Below are 22745 nucleotides of genomic sequence, written 5' to 3' on the forward strand. Positions count from 1 at the left end.
GAACATATGATCATTTCATTTTTGACAAAAGGAAGCAATTCGAGTATATTATAAAAGGAAGCAAATTACAAAAGGAAATTTGGATTTGCAACTTGAATACTGAACATGAGGAAGCATCAGGTATATTCCAACTACAATTACAAATTATCACATGTTCCACATTCCCTTTGCTTAAAAATAACCGCATATACCAACTTCTGGCATTTGACAAACCTAAGAAATATCATTAAAAGGCAATGATGCAGCAAGTGGCAAGTCTCAATTATCCACACCTACAATTCACCCAAGTGATGAAGCTCATGAAGGATGAGACCCAGACTCATAATGGCAAAAAATGACCTGGTTAAATAATAAATAGATAACGATATGTTCTGAAACTAGTTCCCACTACCCCCAAGCACAGAAGATGATATGTTTTGATGCCCTGAAAAGAAATCAAGCATTCTTGCCTCTTCAACATGATGGATCATATGGTGGCTACTTGTTTGAGCAAGAAAAACATAATTCTCCGAGATTGTAGAACACTTGAAGCCCGATCGCCACCCCGCCTTGGTTTAAACACTCAGAGGCAAATACCATACCGATGATAAAGAGAAAGAATTATCAGATGAAAATGAAGATACTTTGTCGTTAATGATCAAGTGAGGCAAATCCCAGTTCTCATACCTTCCCCGAGTAGCTTGCATACCAAACAGAAAGATCTATTTTCTTCTTTGCCAATCTCTTCAATAATCCAATTGAATAATTTTCTTCTCCCTTTAGCCCAATTTCGGATTCAAAGCTCCATAGTATATTCAGGAGATCGAGAAGGCAGATTCAGTGTTTTCACCGAATTGAATCTGCAACATCGAATTCTAGATGAACACCGAGATCGAGAAGGCGGTGGTCTTCGATTTTTTGTCTTCCCGATCCAAGCTGTTACTTCGTCTATAGGTCCGGCCAGATCTTGGTCGACTAGAGAGCAGAATGGCCTTCAACAAGCAAAAAGAATTCATTTGCGTTCTTCAATCAACGAAAGCTTTCACCAAGTCCTTTCACCAATAGCTTTTTGTTTTACCTTCCATTTGTATTAAAAAAAACGTTAACAAACTAACTGACGTTTTAGTGTTTTCAGATTTAAATAGGCAAACAGTTCTCAAAATACATGCTAAGAGGAAAAATAAAAAAAGGCTGGGCTAAAAAGTTTGGCTAAAACAATTTGAGCCAAACTTTCCCTCCGAAACACATCTCACTCTTCCCTCCTCTTCGATCCACTCTTCACTAACCCAATCGCACCCTCTTCTCCTCTTAAAGTTTCAATCTTGATTACTGAAAGCCCTCGTTCATCCAATTTCACCCAAAACCCAATAACCCAAGGTATGTTTTATATGGGGAAATTGGTCTCTTCTTGTTAATTTCTCTGATTTCTGCTTTGCTTTTCCCGAAAGATTTGAATTTTCGTTTCTGGGTTTGATATAGATGAGAATGCTTGATGTGGGGCTTTGTTTATTTTGATCGATTCTTATATGTTACTGGGTTTTCAGAAACATGGACTATTTCAATACCCACATGTTAAAGTTCGCGGCTTTCCTTCAGCTCTGGCCAAGATTATGACTTTGCCTGTTTTTCTTTTATGGGTTTTATGTACTGTAATTCACTTTTGTATTTCGGGGTGGTAGTTGATTCCATATTATACTTCATCCGATTTCTGAATGTTTGATTGACATTGGTGCTTTGTTGTTATTTGACCACGAGGGTTTAGCCGGTAACAATTTTAACACTTTCCCGTCTGTGCATATATGTTAAGGAGGTGCTATGTAAGTTGCACATTGCCTGTTGAATCTCAGAGACAAGAGTGGCCTTATTGGAATTTTAATGGAGCAGCACAAGCGGCTGGTGGTGTGCTCGGAGAATGAAACCCTGGCGGAGTACATGCTGAGTAAGTGGCAGGAATTGGCTGACAAGAAGCCCCATGGAGTTTCTGAAAATATTGGGAAGACGCTGACTAAGGCTTACGCCAATGTCTGCAACTCCAAGAACCCTGTTAAAACCCTCAAAGATTTTTCCCAAATTAAGTGAGTTATTAGCTTTCTTAGATTATAAAAGTAATTTAGGCTTCCATTACTGTTAGCATTCAGTTTTTCTCGATGATTCAATAGCTTGCTTAATATCTGAATAAAAAAAGACGTCTTTTTTTGCTTTATTGTTCATAAGAATTTAATTTCATTAGTTATTTTCTTCTCTACATCTGTTACTAGCGGTTCGGATTAAATGTGTTGAATTTGTATATTACCATGAGTCCATGATCAATCTGAATCTTTTTATCCTACTATAACTCGGATTTAAGGAGAGGTCTACAGAATGATAGTGAGCGCTATCGTTACTTGTATTGGGAGCTAAACAATGAAAGTGAGCTTTCAGTACCTGCATAAAAAAGGGAAAACAAAAACTTTTGGTGATTCCAAAATCTGTCATCTATATTTTATATTCACATTCTATAACAGTGGAATGATTTTTGCAACTCTTATTCTGGTGTAGGGGTGTTGGGAAGTGGATCTTGAAGCTTATGCAAGGGTTTTTTGACACTGGTTCAGGCGGTTCTGAGCCAGAAGATGTAACTAACAAGGGTATCTCTTCCATGTTTTGTTGGCTTACTCCCTTTTTTCTCGAATCCTATTATATATTCCTTCTTGTTGCTGTGCCTTATGGACTTGTTCTTTTTGTAGGTAGGAGGCCTAAAGGAGCTAAACGCTATGTTCCACAAAAGAACTCTGTAGCATATGCTTTACTGATAACACTTTACAGGTAAACTTGGTTTCTTATTATGTGCTACAACAGCTGCAACCTGTAATTGAAGTTGTTGTCATATTATTTTGAACTTAGATTTAACAATAAGTTGTCATCAGGGGAACTGAAAGTGGGAATGAATTCATGCGTAAACAAGAACTCATTGATGCAGCTGAAGCAAGTGGACTATCTCGTGTGCCAATTATGTATGTTAAATTCACATTATAGTGTTCTGTAACTTTGTTTTCAACTTATGTTAACATGGATGTGTGTGCTGACGACCCAATTTGTTGTTCTTAGGCCAGAGAAGGGAAAGGGAATACCTGTACACCCCGGAAATTCTACAAGGGAATGGTATAGTGGTTGGTCCTGCATGAAGGCATTGATAACCAAGGGACTGGTTGTGAAATCAAGTTGCCCTGCAAAGTATGGCTTTATCGTGCATTCCATTCTCTAACGGAAAATAAATAATTTATTTATTTATACCATTTGTTTCCAAACTTGTATCATTTAATGACCAGAGACGCCTGTACCCCGGCCAAGGACAATTTTGCATAGTAATTCATTACACTGTTTGCTAACCAGAAAACCACATTTGCTGTCTTATATTTAAATATGTATAGATTTATTATCGCTTTTTTTTATTAGGAAGCATTTGTTTCTAGAAAAAGTATAGGACGGCTCTACTTTGATTTGAATGATGATTTGCGGCTTGACAATGGTATGCAGATTCTTTAAGGGATGATGAGTCTTGATTTTAGTCCGATGCTCTTAAATATAATCATGTTTTGTTCAGAGGCTTAGTTGCACAGTTGTTTTTGATGTTATAAAGTACTTGAGGTTTATAAAAATCATTGTTATTACAAGCTGGAACCTTGTTTGTGTCAAGTTAGTTACACCATGACTTAGTATTATACTGCTCTTAAGTGACTGCCGAAGATTCATGTATCAAGCTAGTTCTGATAAACTCAGACCTCAATATTGTAAAGTTTCACTTGATCATATTTACACTATTATCAGGTACATAATGCTTGTACAACCTGTAGGTACATGCTTACTCAAGAAGGTAAGGAGGCTGCTCATGAATGTCTCGTGAGATCTGGTTTGCCAATTCCTGTAGTTGCACAGTTGTTTTTGATGTTATAAAGTACTTGAGGTTTATAAAAATCATTGTTATTACAAGCTGGAACCTTGTTTGTGTCAAGTTAGTTACACCATGACTTAGTATTATACTGCTCTTAAGTGACTGCCGAAGATTCATGTATCAAGCTAGTTCTGATAAACTCAGACCTCAATATTGTAAAGTTTCACTTGATCATATTTACACTATTATCAGGTACATAATGCTTGTACAACCTGTAGGTACATGCTTACTCAAGAAGGTAAGGAGGCTGCTCATGAATGTCTCGTGAGATCTGGTTTGCCAATTCCTGTAGGACTGGTTTCTAATGCCAAGGAGTCGTCTATCATGGATGTGGACATTTCACATCAGGAACTTTCTAGTCCTGGCTTGGCCACAGATGTGACATTATTCTCCTGTAATTCAAGTAGGAATAAAAATTCAATTGATATTCCGAAGGAACATCTTGACAAGGTATTTATCTAAATGCTCTTTCATTATTACCCTGAATAATAGCTGGGAATCATAATTCCATTCCATTTTCATACTCATATCTACTTCTCTGCACAATTCGTTCCCAGTTTAATATTAATCTAACATTGTATCTCAGTTGCTTATTTAAGTTGACATCATCTCTTAGATAAGATTCGGTTGCTGCCACACTGTCCTGTCCTGGCCTCTGTTATGCTTGATTATAGACCAATACCTTTTCTTTTCTTTGCTAAACAATTATGGGTTCTAGATAGACACCTGTGTTGGATTACGTTATGTTTTCTCTCCCTTGCTTTCAGAGTGGAGGGTGAATGGATATTTTGTGATGGAAACGTATAGGAACAGTAAATAAAGACATTAGGGGGCATTAGCAACCCCATTTCACGGTGATGCTCCAGAGATTAAAAGCAAAATATAGGAACAGTTAATGGTTCTTTGATTTTCTGTTTCCTTTGCCTTTTAAGCTTGTGAGGGTGGTTGACAAACTGGGAATAGTCACTTTAGCGTAAACCTGATTATCTGTGAAAGTGAGGTAATAGTTGTTCCAGAAATCTTGCTTTAGATAAACACGTACTCTAAAATTAATATGGGCCTTCTGTCTATTTTGAGTGCTCATATTACTCATTTTCCATTTTGTTCAAGAACATAGACATTTAAGAAAGCTTCACATGATATGGATCTTTTCACCTTTTGTTTTAACATTCTTAATTGAACTTGACATTAAAAAGTTACAAATTATTGAAGCAAAAGATTTTGGTCATACAGCCTTTTATTGTTATTTCGCTTACAGAAACTTTTTGTAAATTTTGTTTTCTTTAGTTTACACGCATGGGGTATTCTGAGGAACAGATCAACAGAGCTATTAGTGAGGTTTTGCAGACTTCCCATAACAAGGAAATCTCTTCACTATGGCCATCGGTTCTCTGTCACCTTCGAGAAGATGCGGTTTATGGATTGCATATGAAATCTCAAAGCTCAAGGGGAAACTGTCAGACAACTCCATCCACTCATACTCTTGGTAATGGTAATAAGCTTTACTTGTGCTCCGAAATGACTCTGTAATGCCCCAATTTTGTTTGAAATATTTGATCATCATCTAATACAGCTCCCTAAGTTTTTTAGGTGATAGCAATTATGTAGGAAGTGAGAGTCGACTGTCCCACACCTCTCGGGATGGAGGTCCTTCGCAAAAGATCATTTCTGACAAGGTAAATCAAAGTCGTTTACGGTTTTTCCTATATATTTTAAATAGTTATACTATCTTTATGTTGGTATACCAATACCTATATCTTCTTATGTGATTGATAACATTTTCCATTTGTAAAAGTATTTTTCATTAATACATTGTAATGTTTCAGCAATGCCGGGATACTCCCAAGTACTGCATGGTAGGGACTAGAAACAATGACTTCGTGGTGTCTTCGTTGTTTTTTCTTCTCTTCCTTTTAGTAAAATAGAGTGGAATTGAGAGTTACACTGTTTGGGCTCAATGTTGTTATTCCTTGTGCTTTAGAGTCATCTTATTTTACCCCTATTCTAAGTTTAATGATTAAGACATTGCAACCGATTGTTCAAAATTTGTAGAAGTTTCGTATCTTCGCCAAAACCGTGAAATGACTTATATCATGATGACATTAACCTGTGAGATGACTTATGTCATGAAACCAACCCTGCCAAAACCACAACCAGGGAGATTTGTAAATTTAAATTGCTGCCGAAACTGAGAGGAGCTTCTATAGGTGTCATATTCTGATTTGTACTTTAATTTTTTTAAATTTTTTTACAACCATGCAGTTATTAACCGTCCAACTGTAATTTTTCATTTATTTTAAGGGATGGAGGTCATTCAACTCTGATGAGTACTCGGGTTGGTTGCAGTTTGTTTAAGAAGATAGGGGTTTGGAATGTATTGACCCAACTTATAGTGTAGTAATATGCAGGATGAATCAATCTTAAGTGAATCTCCATATGTCACTGGTAGAGTTTCAGCCCGCTCCTTGGTTCTAGAAATCTAGAGGACATTAGATAGAACTTTGTTCGGCTATGCAATTTATGGGATACAATAGCTGCATCATATATGCAATGGGGTGAATTGGTCCTTCTTGCCCGTCTCCAGTCAATAGAAATAAGGAAGATTAAAAATAATGGCAATAAAAGCAATAGTGCTGACATTCTGAAGGCAAACTGCTGGTACCTATTTTCTTTCCCACATATATCATGTCCACTCTTTGGAGATTAAAGTGAGAGCCAAATTAGTATGATTATTAAGTTGTGAAAATAAATGAATGTGTGTAGAAACATACTTGTTCACTAATCACTACAATACTGAGCAGAAAAGTATCATATTAGTTTGAGATAATATGAGTTATGGAGATATCTGATTGGTGAAGACATATGGCTTCTGGTTTTCTTCTTCTTTGACAATGAACAGAAGTAAGACACTCTTAGTATTTTAAAGCATTTTGGATCTTGTGTTCCACAATGTTATAATATGGGATTTTGAAAAGTCAAAAACCTGGAACATTGTATGTTTGACTGCCTCAATTATTTTGTATTTGCTTTTTAATTTTAGTGGCCGCTACCTTACTGCTAAACCTGCCTATGTGCAGAGCCCTGTGTCCTGAGACTAAAAATATTTGGAGCTTCGACCATTTTTTTCTTGACTCTGCTTTCTTTGGATCTATATGCTTCTGAAAATAATCTCTTCAATGGGAAAGTGCCAAAATAGCATCTGTACAGTTGTACTATAAAGCTACTTTAGGAAGCATAGCTGAACTTCTGGTTGGTTTTGCAAAACAGAATAGTGGGGTAGTTTAAAGCGTCTCCCTATATTTGAAAGTTATTGAACATTGCGTATTGTTGCTCATTGGCTTTCTGGTTTTCTTAGAGTTGTCCTGTGCCAAAGTCTGGTATGGCTGGTGTTGAAGCAAGTCTGAAAGCTTTGTCTGCGCCACCTTTAAGCTTTGGTGAGAAATTTGAAGAAGCGTATGAATTAATCTTTGTATTGGATGATCGAGAACAATTGGCCAATCACATGTGAGTAGTATATGCTTGATTTTATTCTGAAATTTCTGATTTAATTTAATGAGCAAGCCAGCTAACGATATTTGCTATGACATTTTTCTATGGTCAAGTCACTTTATACTTTATATTTGTTTTGGCAACCTGACCATTAGATCCCATGGCTTACTCTTCTCTGTTTTTATTAATTAGGGGTGACTACAGGCCAGCATTACTATATCTCTAATATATTAAATTAAATCAACGTGTGCCAAACAAAGAAGTTGTTGGTGGAACCTTGAGTTCCTGTTTAGACAGATTTCTACTTCTTTAAACATATTTCTACTGAAAAATGCAAATAAGGAAATAAACCAAAGAAGCCATATGATTATGTGATTTGCATGATAGATATCTATGCACGGTTTCCAAAATATAGAGCTTACAAGAAAGAGAGGTAAAGCACAACGTATGGGGTTCTTCTGTTTAGTAGATATCTCTGTTTGCAAGAATGTTTTCGAACCAATCAACTAGACCAAGGATGTTTCAGGAAAATTACTTAGTACTTTAGTGAAAAGAAAAGAAAAAAGTTGAGAGACCTTAATTTTAGTCCGAAAAACCGTCTTCTAAGTTCCGATAATTTTTGTGTCATTATGCTACTGTTGGGTTTGTATTCATCAATAGTATTGTGCGCTCCTATTATTTTGCCCACCATCCTTGCTGGCTTTCGTAACTGGTGTGATTAATTGTATGTTGTTGTTTCAGATCACGGTCTAGGAGCATTATCAAGAGTGTTATATCTGGATGCAAAATCACAGTAGAGGTGAGTTGTTGTAGCCTTTCTAATGTCAATTTTTTTTTCTTGCCAAATTCTAATGATGTCCAAAAATTCTTTTTTCACAAAACTAGCAACATTTTTTCTCTGTTGGTTGTCTATTTGTTTGTATGAAATTTAAACAATGTATATCAAAGTTGAGTTGACATAATGAACAATCTAGTAAGAGGGTTAATGTCTTTTATTATAACTAATCACACTAATGCAATCATAGTTCAAAGCGATATCATTATATCATTTACCCATGTATGGGACATAAATACTTGAATACCAATGAAGCAAGTATACTTAACCACTCAGTAACATGCTTTTACTTCAAGTACGAAAAACATCCAAGACTATGAAGAATAAAAGGATAAGTTTCTTAATTATGATTACAATTTAGTGAGAAACAAACTGACACCCTTACAGGTTAGGCGGTTACCAGTTGGAGATGGAATTTGGTTAGCTCGGCATAAACATTTTGGGAGTGAATATGTACTTGATTTTATCGTTGAGAGGAAGAATGTTGATGACTTGCGATGTTCTATCAGAGACAACCGTTACAGGGACCAAAAATTGAGACTTTTGGTATGGACTTTATTTGAGAGATTTAATTATCTTTATCGGCATGTGAAGTTGCGGCTAAGCTGTGGTTCTCATGGAGTATCTTGTTTACATTTGAATTTTTGGAATGGATTTGTTTAAATGTAAATGTGTAATATAGTTGCTTTTGTTTATTCCTTCCAGTTTCTTTTGGAGGTCACTATCTACTGGACAAATTTATTTGTCTCTTTTTGTTTTTTTCTTTGTAAAAACAAAAAAGAAAAAAAAAGAAATAGCCATGTAATTTTTAAGTAGATCCTGACATTTTCTTAATTTGCATATTATCAGAGGTGTGGACTTAAGAAGCTGATATATCTCGTGGAAGGTGATCCAAATTCTTGTGACGCAGCAGAAAGCATCAAAACAGCGTAAGAAACTAAGAATTTATTTAAGTCTTCTTTAGGGCTATATTTTTTTTCCTGCTTGATTATAGGTACTTTCTTCCTAATTGAAATAATCATGTTTAAAGTAAGAAAATAAACGGCGACTACATAATAGTGTTTTGTAAGACCTTCCTTTTTCAGAATGACAACACCCGTCTGACTGTTGAATAATTATTGCTTGTACTTTGGTTGAGCTTGGCTAGGTTGTATCATCAGAGGCTATCAAGCCTTTCCGGTTATTTTATATATATTAAAATTAGATAAATAAATGTTGCACAGAAGCATATAAAATAGACGTCTTGTCCATCAACTAAATACGATGATTTTTTTTCAGTTCAATTAAATGCTTTCCATCATCGTTATGCAATTGATTTGCTGTACATATGTTAATTACGGTGTACATGTTCTAGAACGGAACTGAAAAGAATTTTTTCGGGCCTGCTATTATTCAATTTTTGTAATTCCTTGAAACATCTCACCAATTTCAAATTTAGATTTCAAATTGAAGGAGCATGTTCATGTCTGGATATTTCAGATAAAAGCTCCTTGACTATGAACATCTGAAGTTGGTTTCAGATTGTTTTGTCTTTCCTTCTTGATTTGGTTAAACTTTTCTTTTTGTAGAACTCTTTTTTCTTGTAAAAGTAAATCAAACAGAGCATCTGCAATGTTGATTCCCATGGGTAATCCATTATGGTCACTGAAGTGGGGTTGTTGTTAAAGTTTTAAGTTCAAATTGATAGTATTGCTAGTTCTGGTTCGGTTAAGTGAATCTATATTTGTACCTTAATACCTTATATAATTCAATGAAATTGTTGGTAACAATCAAAGGGTAGGCAACATATAATTTGTTTTTTTATCATTCTTTCAAGTGTTCACCCTATTTTCCCCTAAGATTTTAGTCTCATACTTATGGCTTAGGGGCTCTTCCTTATTGAGACAGTGTTTTCAGTTGTACAGTTATAATGATCATTACCCTTTATGCCACCAAAGAATAAATAATATTATTAGCCTCCAAAGGATAAAAGAAAATTATATGGATCAATGTTCAGTTAATTTTTTTCATATCTTTTCGCAGTTGCTTCACAACCGAACTTTTGGAGGGCTTTGATGTTCAGAGGACTGGAAATCTGACTGAAACCTTGAGGAAGTATGGTTATCTTACTGAAGCTATTTTTAGGTATTACAAAGATCTATCTGAGGAACAGCGTAAGCAAGCTGGTGTTTGTCCTCCTTTTGATGAATTTAACAAAAGGTGCCAAGACCTGGATAAGATGACAGTCAGTGACGTATTTGCCATTCAGCTCATGCAGGTATGAACTGTTTCCATGTACATGGAAGCCATCCTTTATCCCACAGTCAGGGTCTCAGGGTCATACTGTTCATATATCCTCTGAATGCAGTAAACAATCTATTCACACACACACACACACACACACACACACATTTTTAATAGATAATGTATGCTGCTCTCAAATGTGTTTAGAAAAAAGTAAATCCTATGCATTTTTACGAGTTTCTTCCTTTTATATTGACCGTGTCTATATGTTGTTTGTATACAATGTGAGATATATAGGCAGCTGCGGATCATATATGCAAGTTGCAAAACTTAAAACATAAAAGGTTCATTTCTTTCAATATATATAAACAATCTAAACAATGTTCATGATGTGTTGGTTTCACACTCTCTATGTTTCTACTGTTCTGTTTTTAGCATTAGAACTGCATCAAGTAGTGTATGAATACTCTCATCCAGGCTAAGTAGATTGGTCTTTATGTTTTAGAATCATTGTTTATGATATCGTCTGGTGGGGTAAGATATCAGTTTTTAGAGGTAGCATTTCCTAGTGCAAAAACGATGAACATCTACATTTAAACTATGAATGCAGATCCCCCAGGTGACTGAGGAAGTGGCCATAGCTGTTTTGGATTTGTACCAAACAGTTTCTTCTCTTGCCTTTGAATACTCTCTCCTTGTAAGTCCTCACTCCATAGAAAAACTGGAAAAAATTCAGTTGATCTCTGTTGGTATTTCTCTTCCACAATGTTACAAGGTCCTTAATTTTACTGTTGTTGCGTTAAATTGAAAAGGGCAAAATGAGGATCATGAAATTTGAGCATAATAAGGTGGCTTTGCATATGCATTCTTATGACTGCATACTGTGTATTTTTTTTAAGGAAATTTGAATTTTTTGGTCTGTACTCCCTGTTTCTTGAGCATTGTTAACAGTTTAACAGTTTAACATGTGTCTTTAATTGTGCATTTCTACCCTATTTTCTTCTGCACCGAAACCGTGGTTCCAATGATGTCTTGATTGATTTACCACCTACTAGACTGGAACTCTTGTCATATGACACTGTATATTATCTAATTTGTCCTAATTGTATTGACCCATTTATACATATTTTTGATCTCTTCTTCTACATCTTTAAACTTGCTATGTACTCCATGATCGGTGGTCAAATGGATAGCTGGATGATTATTATTTTTCCCTTTATTGTACTAACACAAGCCTATAAACCAGGAGGGTGATGTAAGCGCACAGGAGGAGATGGTTAGAACACAGAGTAACAATGTTGTGAATGCTGCTGCTAGTAAGAATATATTTCACTTTGTTTGGGGCATTGATTGAGATCTGGTTGTCAAAATTATGACTCCATAATTGCTCGTGTAAATATGATGGGTCTATTACATTTGCATTGTTTATTGGGTCTATTACATTTGCATTGTTTATTCTCATTTTCCATCAGACAATGTCTGAATGTCATTTGAGTCTATTACGCAACTAGGAATTGTCCGATTGTATTTTCATTCTATGGGTAAGGAGTGGGAGTGGGAATAGAGGTTTGGGTGTGGCGGTGAAACTTTGAGAGTCAAATACAGAAAATCAAAGACTCTGGAGGAGAAGTCATAGCATTGTATATCCTTATTCACAAGTTTCAAGTGGATGCACATGATTCATGTTTCCACTAGATTTGTAATAAATAAGTGAAATAAATCATTGTAGAGGGCCTTATACTAACTGTGCAGAAGAAAGGCTAAGGCGCCTGTTTTTCCAAGTTGTTTTCCTGTTTTCAGAAATGGGCAATGGGTGAGTATAAATGTGAAAATATGGATACTAAAGTTTTGAATAAGATTTCCTATATAAACTAAAACTTGAATGTGTTTTCAATTTTGTTGTCAAGTAAAGTTCGAGAAAAGAATTTTGTTTGACGAAATGGAAGTTTTTTGAAATTATTGACAGCATGTAATTCAATTTGTAGTTCACTTTGTGAACATTAATGCTATGTTTGGATGAAGTAATCTTTGATGGAAATTTTATTTTCATGAGAATTCTATTTTTCAGTAATATAAATTTTAAGAATTGAGAATTCTTTTGTTTGGATATTATTCCCTAGAATTTAAAAAATAGTTAGAATTGCATGGAAAAGATTGATAATTAAAAAATGACACCTCTTTTTCATGGGGAATAAATAGGAAAAACATGCTTCAAATTCTCTTTATCTTTTCCAATAGAATTTGTACTTTTCTTAAAATTTCACCCTCAAATAGGATAAGAAATATCAAATTTCTGGAATTTAATTAAATTTCTCATTGTTTTCCTCTATCCAAATACAACATAAGTTCTTTTGTTTTTCCGTTTCATTTAAGGGAAATGTGTATTAATGTACCTCTACATCAAATATTCATATTTGGTCAAGATATCCTACAGTAGTATCTCAGATAAGTCTACTTGTGTAAGCTAGTCTACCTCTGCATCAAAATAGTGTATTCATCTTTGATAACTTCAGCAGTCAGCTGGGTGCATAGAGATTGAATTTATTATAGTCTGCAAGGGTTTCACTTGCTGAATCTTCCTTCAGAGTACTTGGGAAATGCCCTTTTCTGTTGGATCTGGACTTGACCATGTTCATAATTAGTGAGTTTTGCAAGTATAGAAAACTAGCACAATCCTGTATGAAATTCATGGTATCATCTTCTTGCAAGACAAACCATAGTATCCCTTGGTGTGCTGCAAGTTTTATATGATCCAATTTCTTTTAAGCAATTTGAATAGCAACTTACGGGGCACCTCAAATTGCTCAGCTTGAGATTATGTAGGGAGTAGGAGTAGAATAGCCAACTCTTATAAAAGATCAAAGTTGTCTGTAACTCCTGTATATATACTTAGGAATGGTTATTTGTAATTGAGAAAATTTTAAGAATAATACATGAAGTATTGCCCGCTGAGAATTAAGGTGAATCAACTTTTAATAGTATCACAATTGTACATGAACTCACGAATCCGACTTGGTTTAGATACATTGCCGTTAACTCTTTATGGAGTGTGCCAGATGAAGAGTAGAAACGTATTTCCCGCATTCTTATACAAACATTGAGTAATATTAGAAGTAGATAAGGATGTTGTCTATAATAATATATGAATTGGAATTGGATGATTGGGTAAGCTACTGATTGGTAGGAATGACGAGTATGGCGGTGTGATCATCTAATACACTGATATGCGCTTTGGACTTTCAATATTTTGAGATCGGTCGATATATATGTATTCTAATGGAGTTATGTGTATTGTAGACTTGTAGTGTTGGTAATGCAGGTGTAATTCCTCCCTCTTATTATTCTTACATGCTTCTCTGGACTGGATTACAACAACAGTTACCAAAAATCTGTGGAGCCTCCTTCTCAAGACTGTTTATACTCTCGCTGAGAATTCAGAATTATGAATTGGTGATCTTCCTAACTAATCAAATCAAATAGACGAGTTTGCCTCTAGAAATATGACAGAAAACATAAATACTAAGGGAGAAGTTAACTAGATGTACTTATATTGCATATAGTTTTTAACTTCATGTATCATTGTGATAGTTTCAAAAGTTAATATTTCATGTACTGTTGTTAAAATTTAGCCATTTGTAATTTGTTCATCTAGGTGTACATGTTGCTCATTTGCGTATTAAACTTCTGACTCCATCTTCGTACCCCCACAAATTACATGTACATATCTACCTAAAGAGGACAAGATATAGATATTACCTTATAATTTCTAAAGAAAAGACTGGTAGTCACAATTGAACTCGATCTATCTCACTGATGCTTTTGTAATCTGGAAACTGTCCACAACTTTTCGTGTCTTTGCGTTTACAAACTGAAACAAACAGAACAAACCATGAGATGATTTAGCGTTTATTGAAATTCAATTCTCGCTGACTCGGTTCATCTGATAATGTATATGCTACGCAGTAATGAAGTGCTAATCTCAAGTTTGCATACATACCTCTACTTTGAGATTAGTCCTTGTTGCATGCCCTCTGAGATAACCATATTCCGCATGCCTTGATAAACTCCAACTATTGTTGATCTGTTTAATTCAAGTCCCAATTACATGTAAAGAATATGCTTGCTCAGTTTTGGCCACATATATGAAGAAATATGAAGAATGAGGTAAGGACTTACGCCACCGGGGAACTCGTCCAAGGAATAGCCGGCCATTCCAATTATAGCTTGCACTGGGGCACTGTAGTTGTTATGATCATATGTGTCTATCCCATCCTCGTTTTTGCTAGGCATTTTCTTGCATTTGCTCTTATAAACGGAGCAGGTTCGCTCGTAGTTATGGACATGACCAAACAGGGCCAGATCAACCTAGTTCAAATTTCAGATAGCATATACATGTCAGCAGAGATTTTAAAAATCCATTGAGAAATGAAAGTGAAAACAAAGCTAGCTAGGGGAAGGGTCTGGGATGTTACTTTGCTTGCCAGAAGTAATGGTTCAACTTCGTCAACGAATATTGGATCAAAACTCATGAATCCAGGGCAAGATGTATACATTGGTCTATGCCTGCAATATGAAAACTATTAATATGCACGAATATCTGGTGAAACTTTGAAGTAGCTATTAACCTAGTACTAATTTGATTTATCATAATAGGAACAAATGACAATTTCTGTGCTTCAAACCACGTCGCGTGCATGAAAAGATCCGATTGATCAGAAACTAATGGCTAAAAGAAATTATTCATATTTTACGAAGTTCCTAAAGAAAAAGTACATAAACTTGAAGAGTAGTGCTTTACCCCATAAATATCAACCAAGGAGTTTTAGAACGATCAACAGAAGCCATGTCCTTTTTCATCCACTGATACTGCAAGAACATACATAAACGTCAAACCACAGATAGAAGGACGTGCATTGCCTTCTTGAGTCTTGATCAATATATAGATCAGTGCTGACCATCTTTACCTGCTCAGAATTTTTGGTCCATTCATGCTCTGTTGAAATTACTGTGATGTGCACGCTTCCTTGTTCTATGGAATACCATGGTTTATCCTTTGCTGGGGTTGGCATTGGAAAGTAAGTCTCGTAAGGAACTCCAACTTCCCCACCTGAATCTGCAAAGATGTACACTGATCCTGAGTCTCCATAGTCCCTGTTAAGTGTAAAGGAAGCATAGAGTTGAGTAAAGAATAAGTAACAATAAATACCATTCTTATTTGGAGTCATCTGTATCATGTCTTACTATATAGCACACACTACACAGTACCTCTCATGGTTCCCTATAGCTGTCATGTATGAAACTCGAGAAGCGACAGGGTTGATTTGGTGAAGGAAAAAATCCCATTCAACTAAAAACCCAGTGGCGTAGCTTATGTCTCCAATGTGGAAGATAGAGTCTACCTTCCCGGAATTTATTTCATCTGTTACGGCTTCAATCACTGACAGGGATCCTGGCTATTCACGCAAGAAGATCAACAATCTGTTTAGGCTTTTCTTACCTAGCTTCAAGCTTTCAAGGTATGTACTAATGTAGAAGATGAATAATGTACTGTATGGTTGGTTAATTAGTAGTTAGCTAGTTTCTTTTCCTTCTTTCACTCATTTTATCCATATTTATTTACTTAACATTACATGCCTGTTGTGTTGTAGGTAGAGCTTGGAAGAATGTTCAGTACAAACTACTACGTAAAGCATCATAATTCATTTTACCTGAATATAATGCTCAACAGAAGAATCACGAGGAGCCTTTCCCATGTCGCCAAATGCAACGAATTTGAGTTCATCAGATCCTCCTCTAGGGGGAGTCCGGAATTTGATTTGATTGCTCCAACCAATTGAATTACTGCAATTTATTCAACCCCCAAGGCCCAAGTAAGGTTGAATCTAACCCTTCATATCATTTTTGAGGTTGTATATATATGAATGTACCTCCCATATCTGTAAGAGAAGCTTGATGAAGGCTTAAGTCCTGTCATCACCGCTGAATGAACGAAGCCCGGATCATGCCACCCAAAGTCTTTGGCTGGACTTGGTATAACAACTGAACCTATCAATTAGTAAGAGGAAATAATTAGAAGGAATAATGAGGTTCAAAACCATATAGGGTAAGCTACTTTTAAGTTTTAACTCTAACCACCTCTTGTATATATATGGGACATTGAGCATTTCTCCATAAGAAATTACTTTTATAGAAGCAAAACGATGAGAACTCACTCTGCATATCAGCTTGTGAAAATGTAGTAACTACTGAGGTCTGTGATTTTCCATTTCCGTATTGTACTTGCTGAGGTTTCTCATCCCCGCTGACCCATGTTAGCTTCATCTGCACCACAAGTTATGTTTTGTTCTCTTTTAGAACTAGCTACATGCTACCCAAAGTTCATAGTTACAAACTTAAAACAAAAGGCACTATGTCATCTTGCACTTTTCGACTATTGCTCGATCGTCACAAAGTTGAATATGACACGATTTATTTACCGATGTTCCAGTTGAGTCAATGCTTGAGAGATGTCCATACAGTGGCTTGTTTGGATTGGCAAACTTGAGAGGGTTTGCCCTCTTCAGAATGCAAGGGAGCTCAAATCCACCAGAAAACAAGACGAATTCGATGTCGGTTCTGATGTTAATAACATGAAATGTTATCGAACCACTGCATGTGGAGACAGCACAGTGACTGGTTCCATTCTGATACGTTTTGCATTCCTTCTTCTTGCAACTCAGATAGTCAGGATCAGTGCTCATGTATGTTGCCTGCAAAGAAATTTAATTTAAACGGCATGTTCCATCATAAAACTAAGGGGTAATTTATTATACACTCAAAAATCAACACTCATTTTAAAATAAACTCACCTCTACAACTCTTTCAATTAGATGGAATGAAAAAAGAAAAAGAAATTATGTGATATAAGAAACCAAGCCTGCTTTTGATCAAAATTACTTTTCTTGCCACTAATATAAATAACAATCAGATGTTTTTAAATCGCTTAATTATAGCTTCCACTCAATCCATGTTGCATATTATGTACCAAATTCCATAAATCAAGCTTACTATATTAATATTTTAATCACAAAATTGTAATTACTAGTCTTAATTTACATTGTTCTTAATTGACTTTATGTCTTAATTACCTTAATTATGAATTATTTATTTGAATTAATTTCATAATCACTGAACTTTTTAATAAAACTTAAGAAAAAGTTAGGTGAAAATGAATTTCGATTTATAGAAGATATGTATATATAGGTAGTTTTTGCCTATATGCATAAGATATCTAATTGAGGTTTTGAAAATCATCTCGTGTGTAGGAAATTTATTTTTCTATTTCTTTTCGTTTGATACCTATGTATTAGACTCCAATTTTTTATTATACTTATTCATTAGATTTGTCACTACATTATACCTATGTTTTAGTTTGAAGGTTATATTACTCAAGCCCTACATAATAGGTAAATTAGAAATGCAAATAACTACGAATAAAAAACTCTCTCGATCATAATAATATACCTAAAAAAAAAGTGAACAAGGAACAAGATCACTATGTACCTTATAATCAGATATCATTTGTGCATGTAAAAAGACATCAAATATGAGTTTAAAAGTGAATATGCAAAACTGTTATTCTCATGTGAGTCATTTCTTCTATTTCTCCAACCCTGTCTTTTCTTTTAGAGTAGTTCTCCGATTATCAATCAGCTTGTTAAGTCATATGTAAGAAAAACTATCGATGTTTGTCTTCTTCCCCATATTTCTTTGAAGCAAGTAAAAGTTCTTCTCATGATTCATATGAAATGAGACTCTAAACTCTAGATAAAATCTGATATTTTATCTGTAAAAAAAGTACCTACACATTAGGAAATAAAAATCTATCAGAAGTATATGTATATATATACACACACACACCTACTTAAGGTACAAAATCAAGAAAGTCATAATGTAATTGATTATGATGCATTCAAATCGAGCTAAATTTTAGTTTAATATTCAAAATTCAAACTTATGTTGAAATTAAGAAAATACCAAATTTTGCTTTAGCCAATCTGAAAGGCAAAAAGGTGAAGACGGAAAAAGATGAATAAAAATAACAATAATAAATGCTCATTATACATGAATTGGGTCTAAATTAAAAGAAAAACAGGGTACGAGTTTAATTTTAAAAGGGGCTCTAAAATCGGGTTTATCTATAATTTTCACTAAAACTAATCAAGAGCACTCAGCGGTCCACTAATCTCAATTCACAAAGTAAATCTTGAACAATTTCTGATTTTGCATTTTAAATTAAAAAAGGAAAAAGGCATTGATCGGGGCTGTAGCTCAGATGGTAGAGCGCTCGCTTAGCATGCGAGAGGTACGGGGATCGATACCCTGCATCTCCAAATCTGGTGCCCATGTATTTCAAATAATAGTTCTGTTTTTTTTTTGTTAAAAAAAAAAACAGTTCTTCATATACATGAAGAGATTAAATATGTAAGCACTCGTGCTAATAGCATCATTTAAAAATTGTGACCTAATTTCGCAATAGCATTATTTATAAATTTGCTTCTCATATATGTGGTCGGCTAAATTACGATAACAACTTATTTTTTGATACAATTATACAAGAGAAGACAAAAATTTTTCTTTTTCTTATGATTATACGAGAGAATAATATATCAATTTTGCAAACCTCAAGTAACGACCATTGCCAAAATTGTGACCTAAAATCGCTATTGCGTTTCACTATATCTATAATATTATAACCAAAACAAGTTTTGTCAACTAAAAGTTATGTGAAGTTATAGATAAAGCCTTACAGCATATACTAATTCAAAATTGAAAAATATATATAAGGGATAAAAAGGTAAAAATAAAAATAAAACAAAATAAGAATTTTTTTTCTTTTTCAAATAACTTCCATGTATTGTAAATTTGCAACCACCCTACTATCTCCACTATTATTAGTAAAATCCCTATTTATTATGAAAAATGAAAACTTATCACACGGATCGGGTGTGTGTTTGTTCCAGTATAGTTTATATACACATGTATGTGGTTGAGAGATATAGTATAAAAAAAGTTTGGAAGATAGGATGGGGTAGGTTGTTGCGTAAAGGTTGTTGTTTCTCGATCTTTTCTTTGCTTTGGCGCCAGTTTTGAACGATCAGCTGCCCTCCATACGCTGTTCGACTTCTTATGGCCTTTTAGCCCATATTTCTGTTACTACCTTAAAATAACAAGTGTGTGCTGCTTGCAATCTGTTTCGATCTGTTCTTTTACCCAACTCAATGACAGTTGATGTATGCCACTCTTTTTAGTTAATTAGCTTGTAGTTTTTGTTGAATCTAAGGCCTAGCCTCAACATTTACGAAAGAGAGACTTATGTCATGAAACGAAACTACTTGCGCAATTTAATTATTTTCAATAATCAGGGCCGCATTTGCCATGTCGCCCATGCAATACGTACGATATGTATAAGAAAAAACACTTCATAATTTTGCATGCAAACGAAGTTACTTGGCCTTCTCTTACTTTACAACCAGAAAAATAATCTATTGACAAAGTGTCTTTCAGATCTAGACCCAGATATTGCACATAATTAGTATCTTTGCCTTTCCGATAGTCCTATGATTTTCATGAATTAGTGTTCTATATCTTTACCAAAGCAGTTCTGTCTTTAATTTTCTTTTTCATACAAATTCTTAATCATAAAGAAACTAAATGCATAATGATATTTTCAAGTTAACATCAGAAGGATTAGATCGATAATCATTTACCTTAACAGGATAATGGCAGAGAAGAGGAAGAGTACTGAAATCACCGGTCTGTACGTAGTACATGCCATTCAAAGGACAGCTTGTGACACTGGGATGCATGCATATAGCTAGATAGTTATGCAACTTACATCACAATATTATGATCAAAGTATAACTTAACCTATGAAGTTTCGACATCACATATAACATTAATTCATCATAAATATATGTACATATGAAAATGTAGGACGCTTACTCAGCATTTGAAGGTGAAATCATGGCCACCCAGTCATCCTTGGAAGGTTTCAAGACGCCAGTAACATTGACAGTCACAAACTCATCATCTCCCAGGCCAGCAGAACTCGAGTTAATACTGATTTGCAGATACGGGCTTGGATGCGGACAGTTGCCGAAGGATCTTCTGTTGAGTACCCTAAAGTCTGATATTGCCGTGTGGTTAAGGTGTTCGAGTTGTGACTGGAAAACCAAAGGGTGCAAGGAAGATGAAGAAGCACAAGAGCCAAGAAACAATATCACGAACACAACAAAAACAGGTTTTAAAAACCAACAAGTACTGGAAGATCCCATTTGGAAAATATACAGAGAATGGAGATTAAAAACTTTAATAGCTGTGAATCATGATCATGGACAAATGACCTAATTATCTGTTTGTTTTGTTGCTGTTGTGAAATCAATCTGGTTGGCGATATCGAGGCTTTGTATAAGAATCTGGTGTTTGACAAGAAACTAATTGGATTGTATATATAAACATGGCATAGTTTCCTATTACAAATTGATGACATAGATAGAGATAGATCATAGGTCATTGGTGTGGCCGACGAAAATTACGTTTGAAACTTTTTGTTTCTTCACGTAACGTTGTCGCTGGTTATGCTTGACACACCACGCAGCTGTAACAAGCCTTTAACTTCTAAGTAGTTTTTGGTTTTTTCTTCCTCTGCCGATTCTAGTTAGATGCTCTAGAAGCTGTGGATATGCTTATATGCATAGAGCTTCTCCACAAGCTAATATAAGCTAACTAGTGGATCTTGCTTCATGTACTATTTCATCAATTTATCTTCTTTTATTGTACACCAAGTATTGCATTTTATGCCCGATTAAGCAGGGCGGTTCTGAGGTTACTTTTTGTGCCCGTTTAAGATGGCATGGAATCATAGCATGGATACAATATGTACTTGAAAAATTGTTGCAATTTCTTTCATAGTCTTTAACATTTATGTATACAGGTTTGACGATTTGCTAGCTAGACAATATTGCTCAAATGGAGGCCGTGATGCTATTCCTTTTATAGCTGTAGCTATGCGCGCGATGCCATTTGCCCATTTTTCACTTTTGAAGAATGTTCTTCAGTTCTACGCATCTAGTGACCTAACCATGGAGAACTCAGATTCCATTATTTGATGTACGAACATTATGTCCAACGTCCCTTAGCAAGTTTTGAGAACGTACATTATAAAAAAAAATCCTAATAGTTAAGATTAAGGGTTTATTAAGAACGGATCGATCAAGTTAATTGATATCCATTCTTCACTATTGTTGTTCTTCCTTACAAGTTATGTTTAGTTTTAATCCAACTACGAATGAGATTTATCTTTCTCTTTATTTCATCTTTCGGGGTGGTTGTAGTACCTCCAACATCCTCTCGTAGTAGAGAGGATGCACCACGATTAGCACCGCCTAATTAGCAGTCATGCGAAACCTCCAATGTAATTGTGATTTCTTCTTCTTAATTAAGTAATGACAGATTGTTAGATAGACAATGAGAAAATATTTTGATAATAAGCATGACGAGGCAAATGCTCACGAAACAATTTAGGAGGTGTAACTAGAAAGTAGAACACAAGGGAAATTTAATACTAGAATGTACGTATGCTCAGGCTTCTGTTTGTGTGTGGAGTTTGGGACTGTGTCGAGAGGAGAGTAGGGGTGTTAATTGAAAACCGAAAACCGAAAAATAACCGAATCATAACCGAACTATAACCGAAAAAAACCGAAGAAAAAAAAACCGCACCAAACCGCAAAAAAACCGCACCAAACCGAAAGATTTGGTGTGGTTTTGGTTTGGGATGTTTGAAAACCGAAACCGAACCGAAAAACCGAATATATATATATTACAAAGAAATTATATTATTTATAGATATATTTAATATACATAATTAAATATGTTATCGATCGAGACCCAAACTTTATCAAAATTCGGTGAATTTTTTACCATATCTGTATTTATATATGCTGATCACATCCGACGGTCAAAATTTAATAATTTGAATTTTAGATATTGGAACCACAACATGTCTACTAATGTGGTATAACTTGTTTAGTTGTGTTTTTGCAAATGTATGCAGTTGTGAAGCAACTATATCTTATAAATAGAATTTTGCAAATCTGTCCGCATGATGCGTTACGTATAGTGAAATATGGTTATGGTAAAAAAATCACATATTTTCAATAACGTTTGTGTCCCGATCGAGACGGTCAACCCTTTTTACGCTTATTATCCCCTATGGGTAGCCTTATCCCTGGAACGTAAAATATTTGA

General features: G+C 34.9%; 2 protein-coding genes across 5 annotated transcripts; one reads left to right on the top strand and one right to left on the bottom strand.

The window, feature by feature from the left end:
- Positions 1-1168: 1168 nt before the first annotated feature.
- LOC126802004 (crossover junction endonuclease MUS81) lies at positions 1169-12289 on the top strand. Of its 3 annotated transcripts, none has more exons than XM_050529516.1 (16): positions 1169-1356; positions 1787-2054; positions 2518-2606; positions 2706-2784; positions 2886-2972; positions 3067-3192; positions 4129-4360; positions 5198-5402; positions 5501-5586; positions 7266-7414; positions 8141-8198; positions 8622-8780; positions 9084-9163; positions 10257-10491; positions 11068-11154; positions 11704-12289. In XM_050529516.1, exons 2-16 carry the CDS (start codon positions 1855-1857, stop codon positions 11809-11811), a joined length of 1980 nt encoding a protein of 659 aa, XP_050385473.1. In that variant the 5' UTR covers positions 1169-1356; positions 1787-1854; the 3' UTR covers positions 11812-12289. The 3 variants fall into 3 exon arrangements, with proteins under 3 accessions (XP_050385473.1, XP_050385475.1, XP_050385474.1); XM_050529518.1 differs by having other exon boundaries at positions 10359-10491; XM_050529517.1 differs by having other exon boundaries at positions 1790-2054.
- Positions 12290-13277: 988 nt separating this feature from the next.
- On the bottom strand, positions 13278-20821 carry LOC126802956 (probable inactive purple acid phosphatase 27). 2 transcript variants are annotated; one of them, XM_050530678.1, is made up of 14 exons: positions 20442-20821; positions 20207-20294; positions 16934-17206; positions 16670-16778; positions 16385-16502; positions 16166-16298; positions 15723-15910; positions 15422-15608; positions 15256-15323; positions 14930-15020; positions 14634-14822; positions 14455-14538; positions 14214-14325; positions 13278-13334 (listed from the first exon to the last, which is right to left on the bottom strand). In XM_050530678.1, the coding sequence occupies exons 1-13, from the start codon at positions 20771-20773 to the stop codon at positions 14260-14262; spliced, it is 1926 nt and encodes a 641-aa protein (XP_050386635.1). In that variant the 5' UTR covers positions 20774-20821; the 3' UTR covers positions 13278-13334; positions 14214-14259. The 2 variants fall into 2 exon arrangements, with proteins under 2 accessions (XP_050386635.1, XP_050386634.1); XM_050530677.1 differs by lacking the exon at positions 13278-13334 and having other exon boundaries at positions 14202-14325.
- Between the last annotated feature and the right edge of the window lie 1924 nt (positions 20822-22745).

The sequence above is a fragment of the Argentina anserina genome, chromosome 7 (genome assembly GCF_933775445.1).
Source record: "Argentina anserina chromosome 7, drPotAnse1.1, whole genome shotgun sequence".
NCBI lineage: Eukaryota > Viridiplantae > Streptophyta > Magnoliopsida > Rosales > Rosaceae > Argentina > Argentina anserina.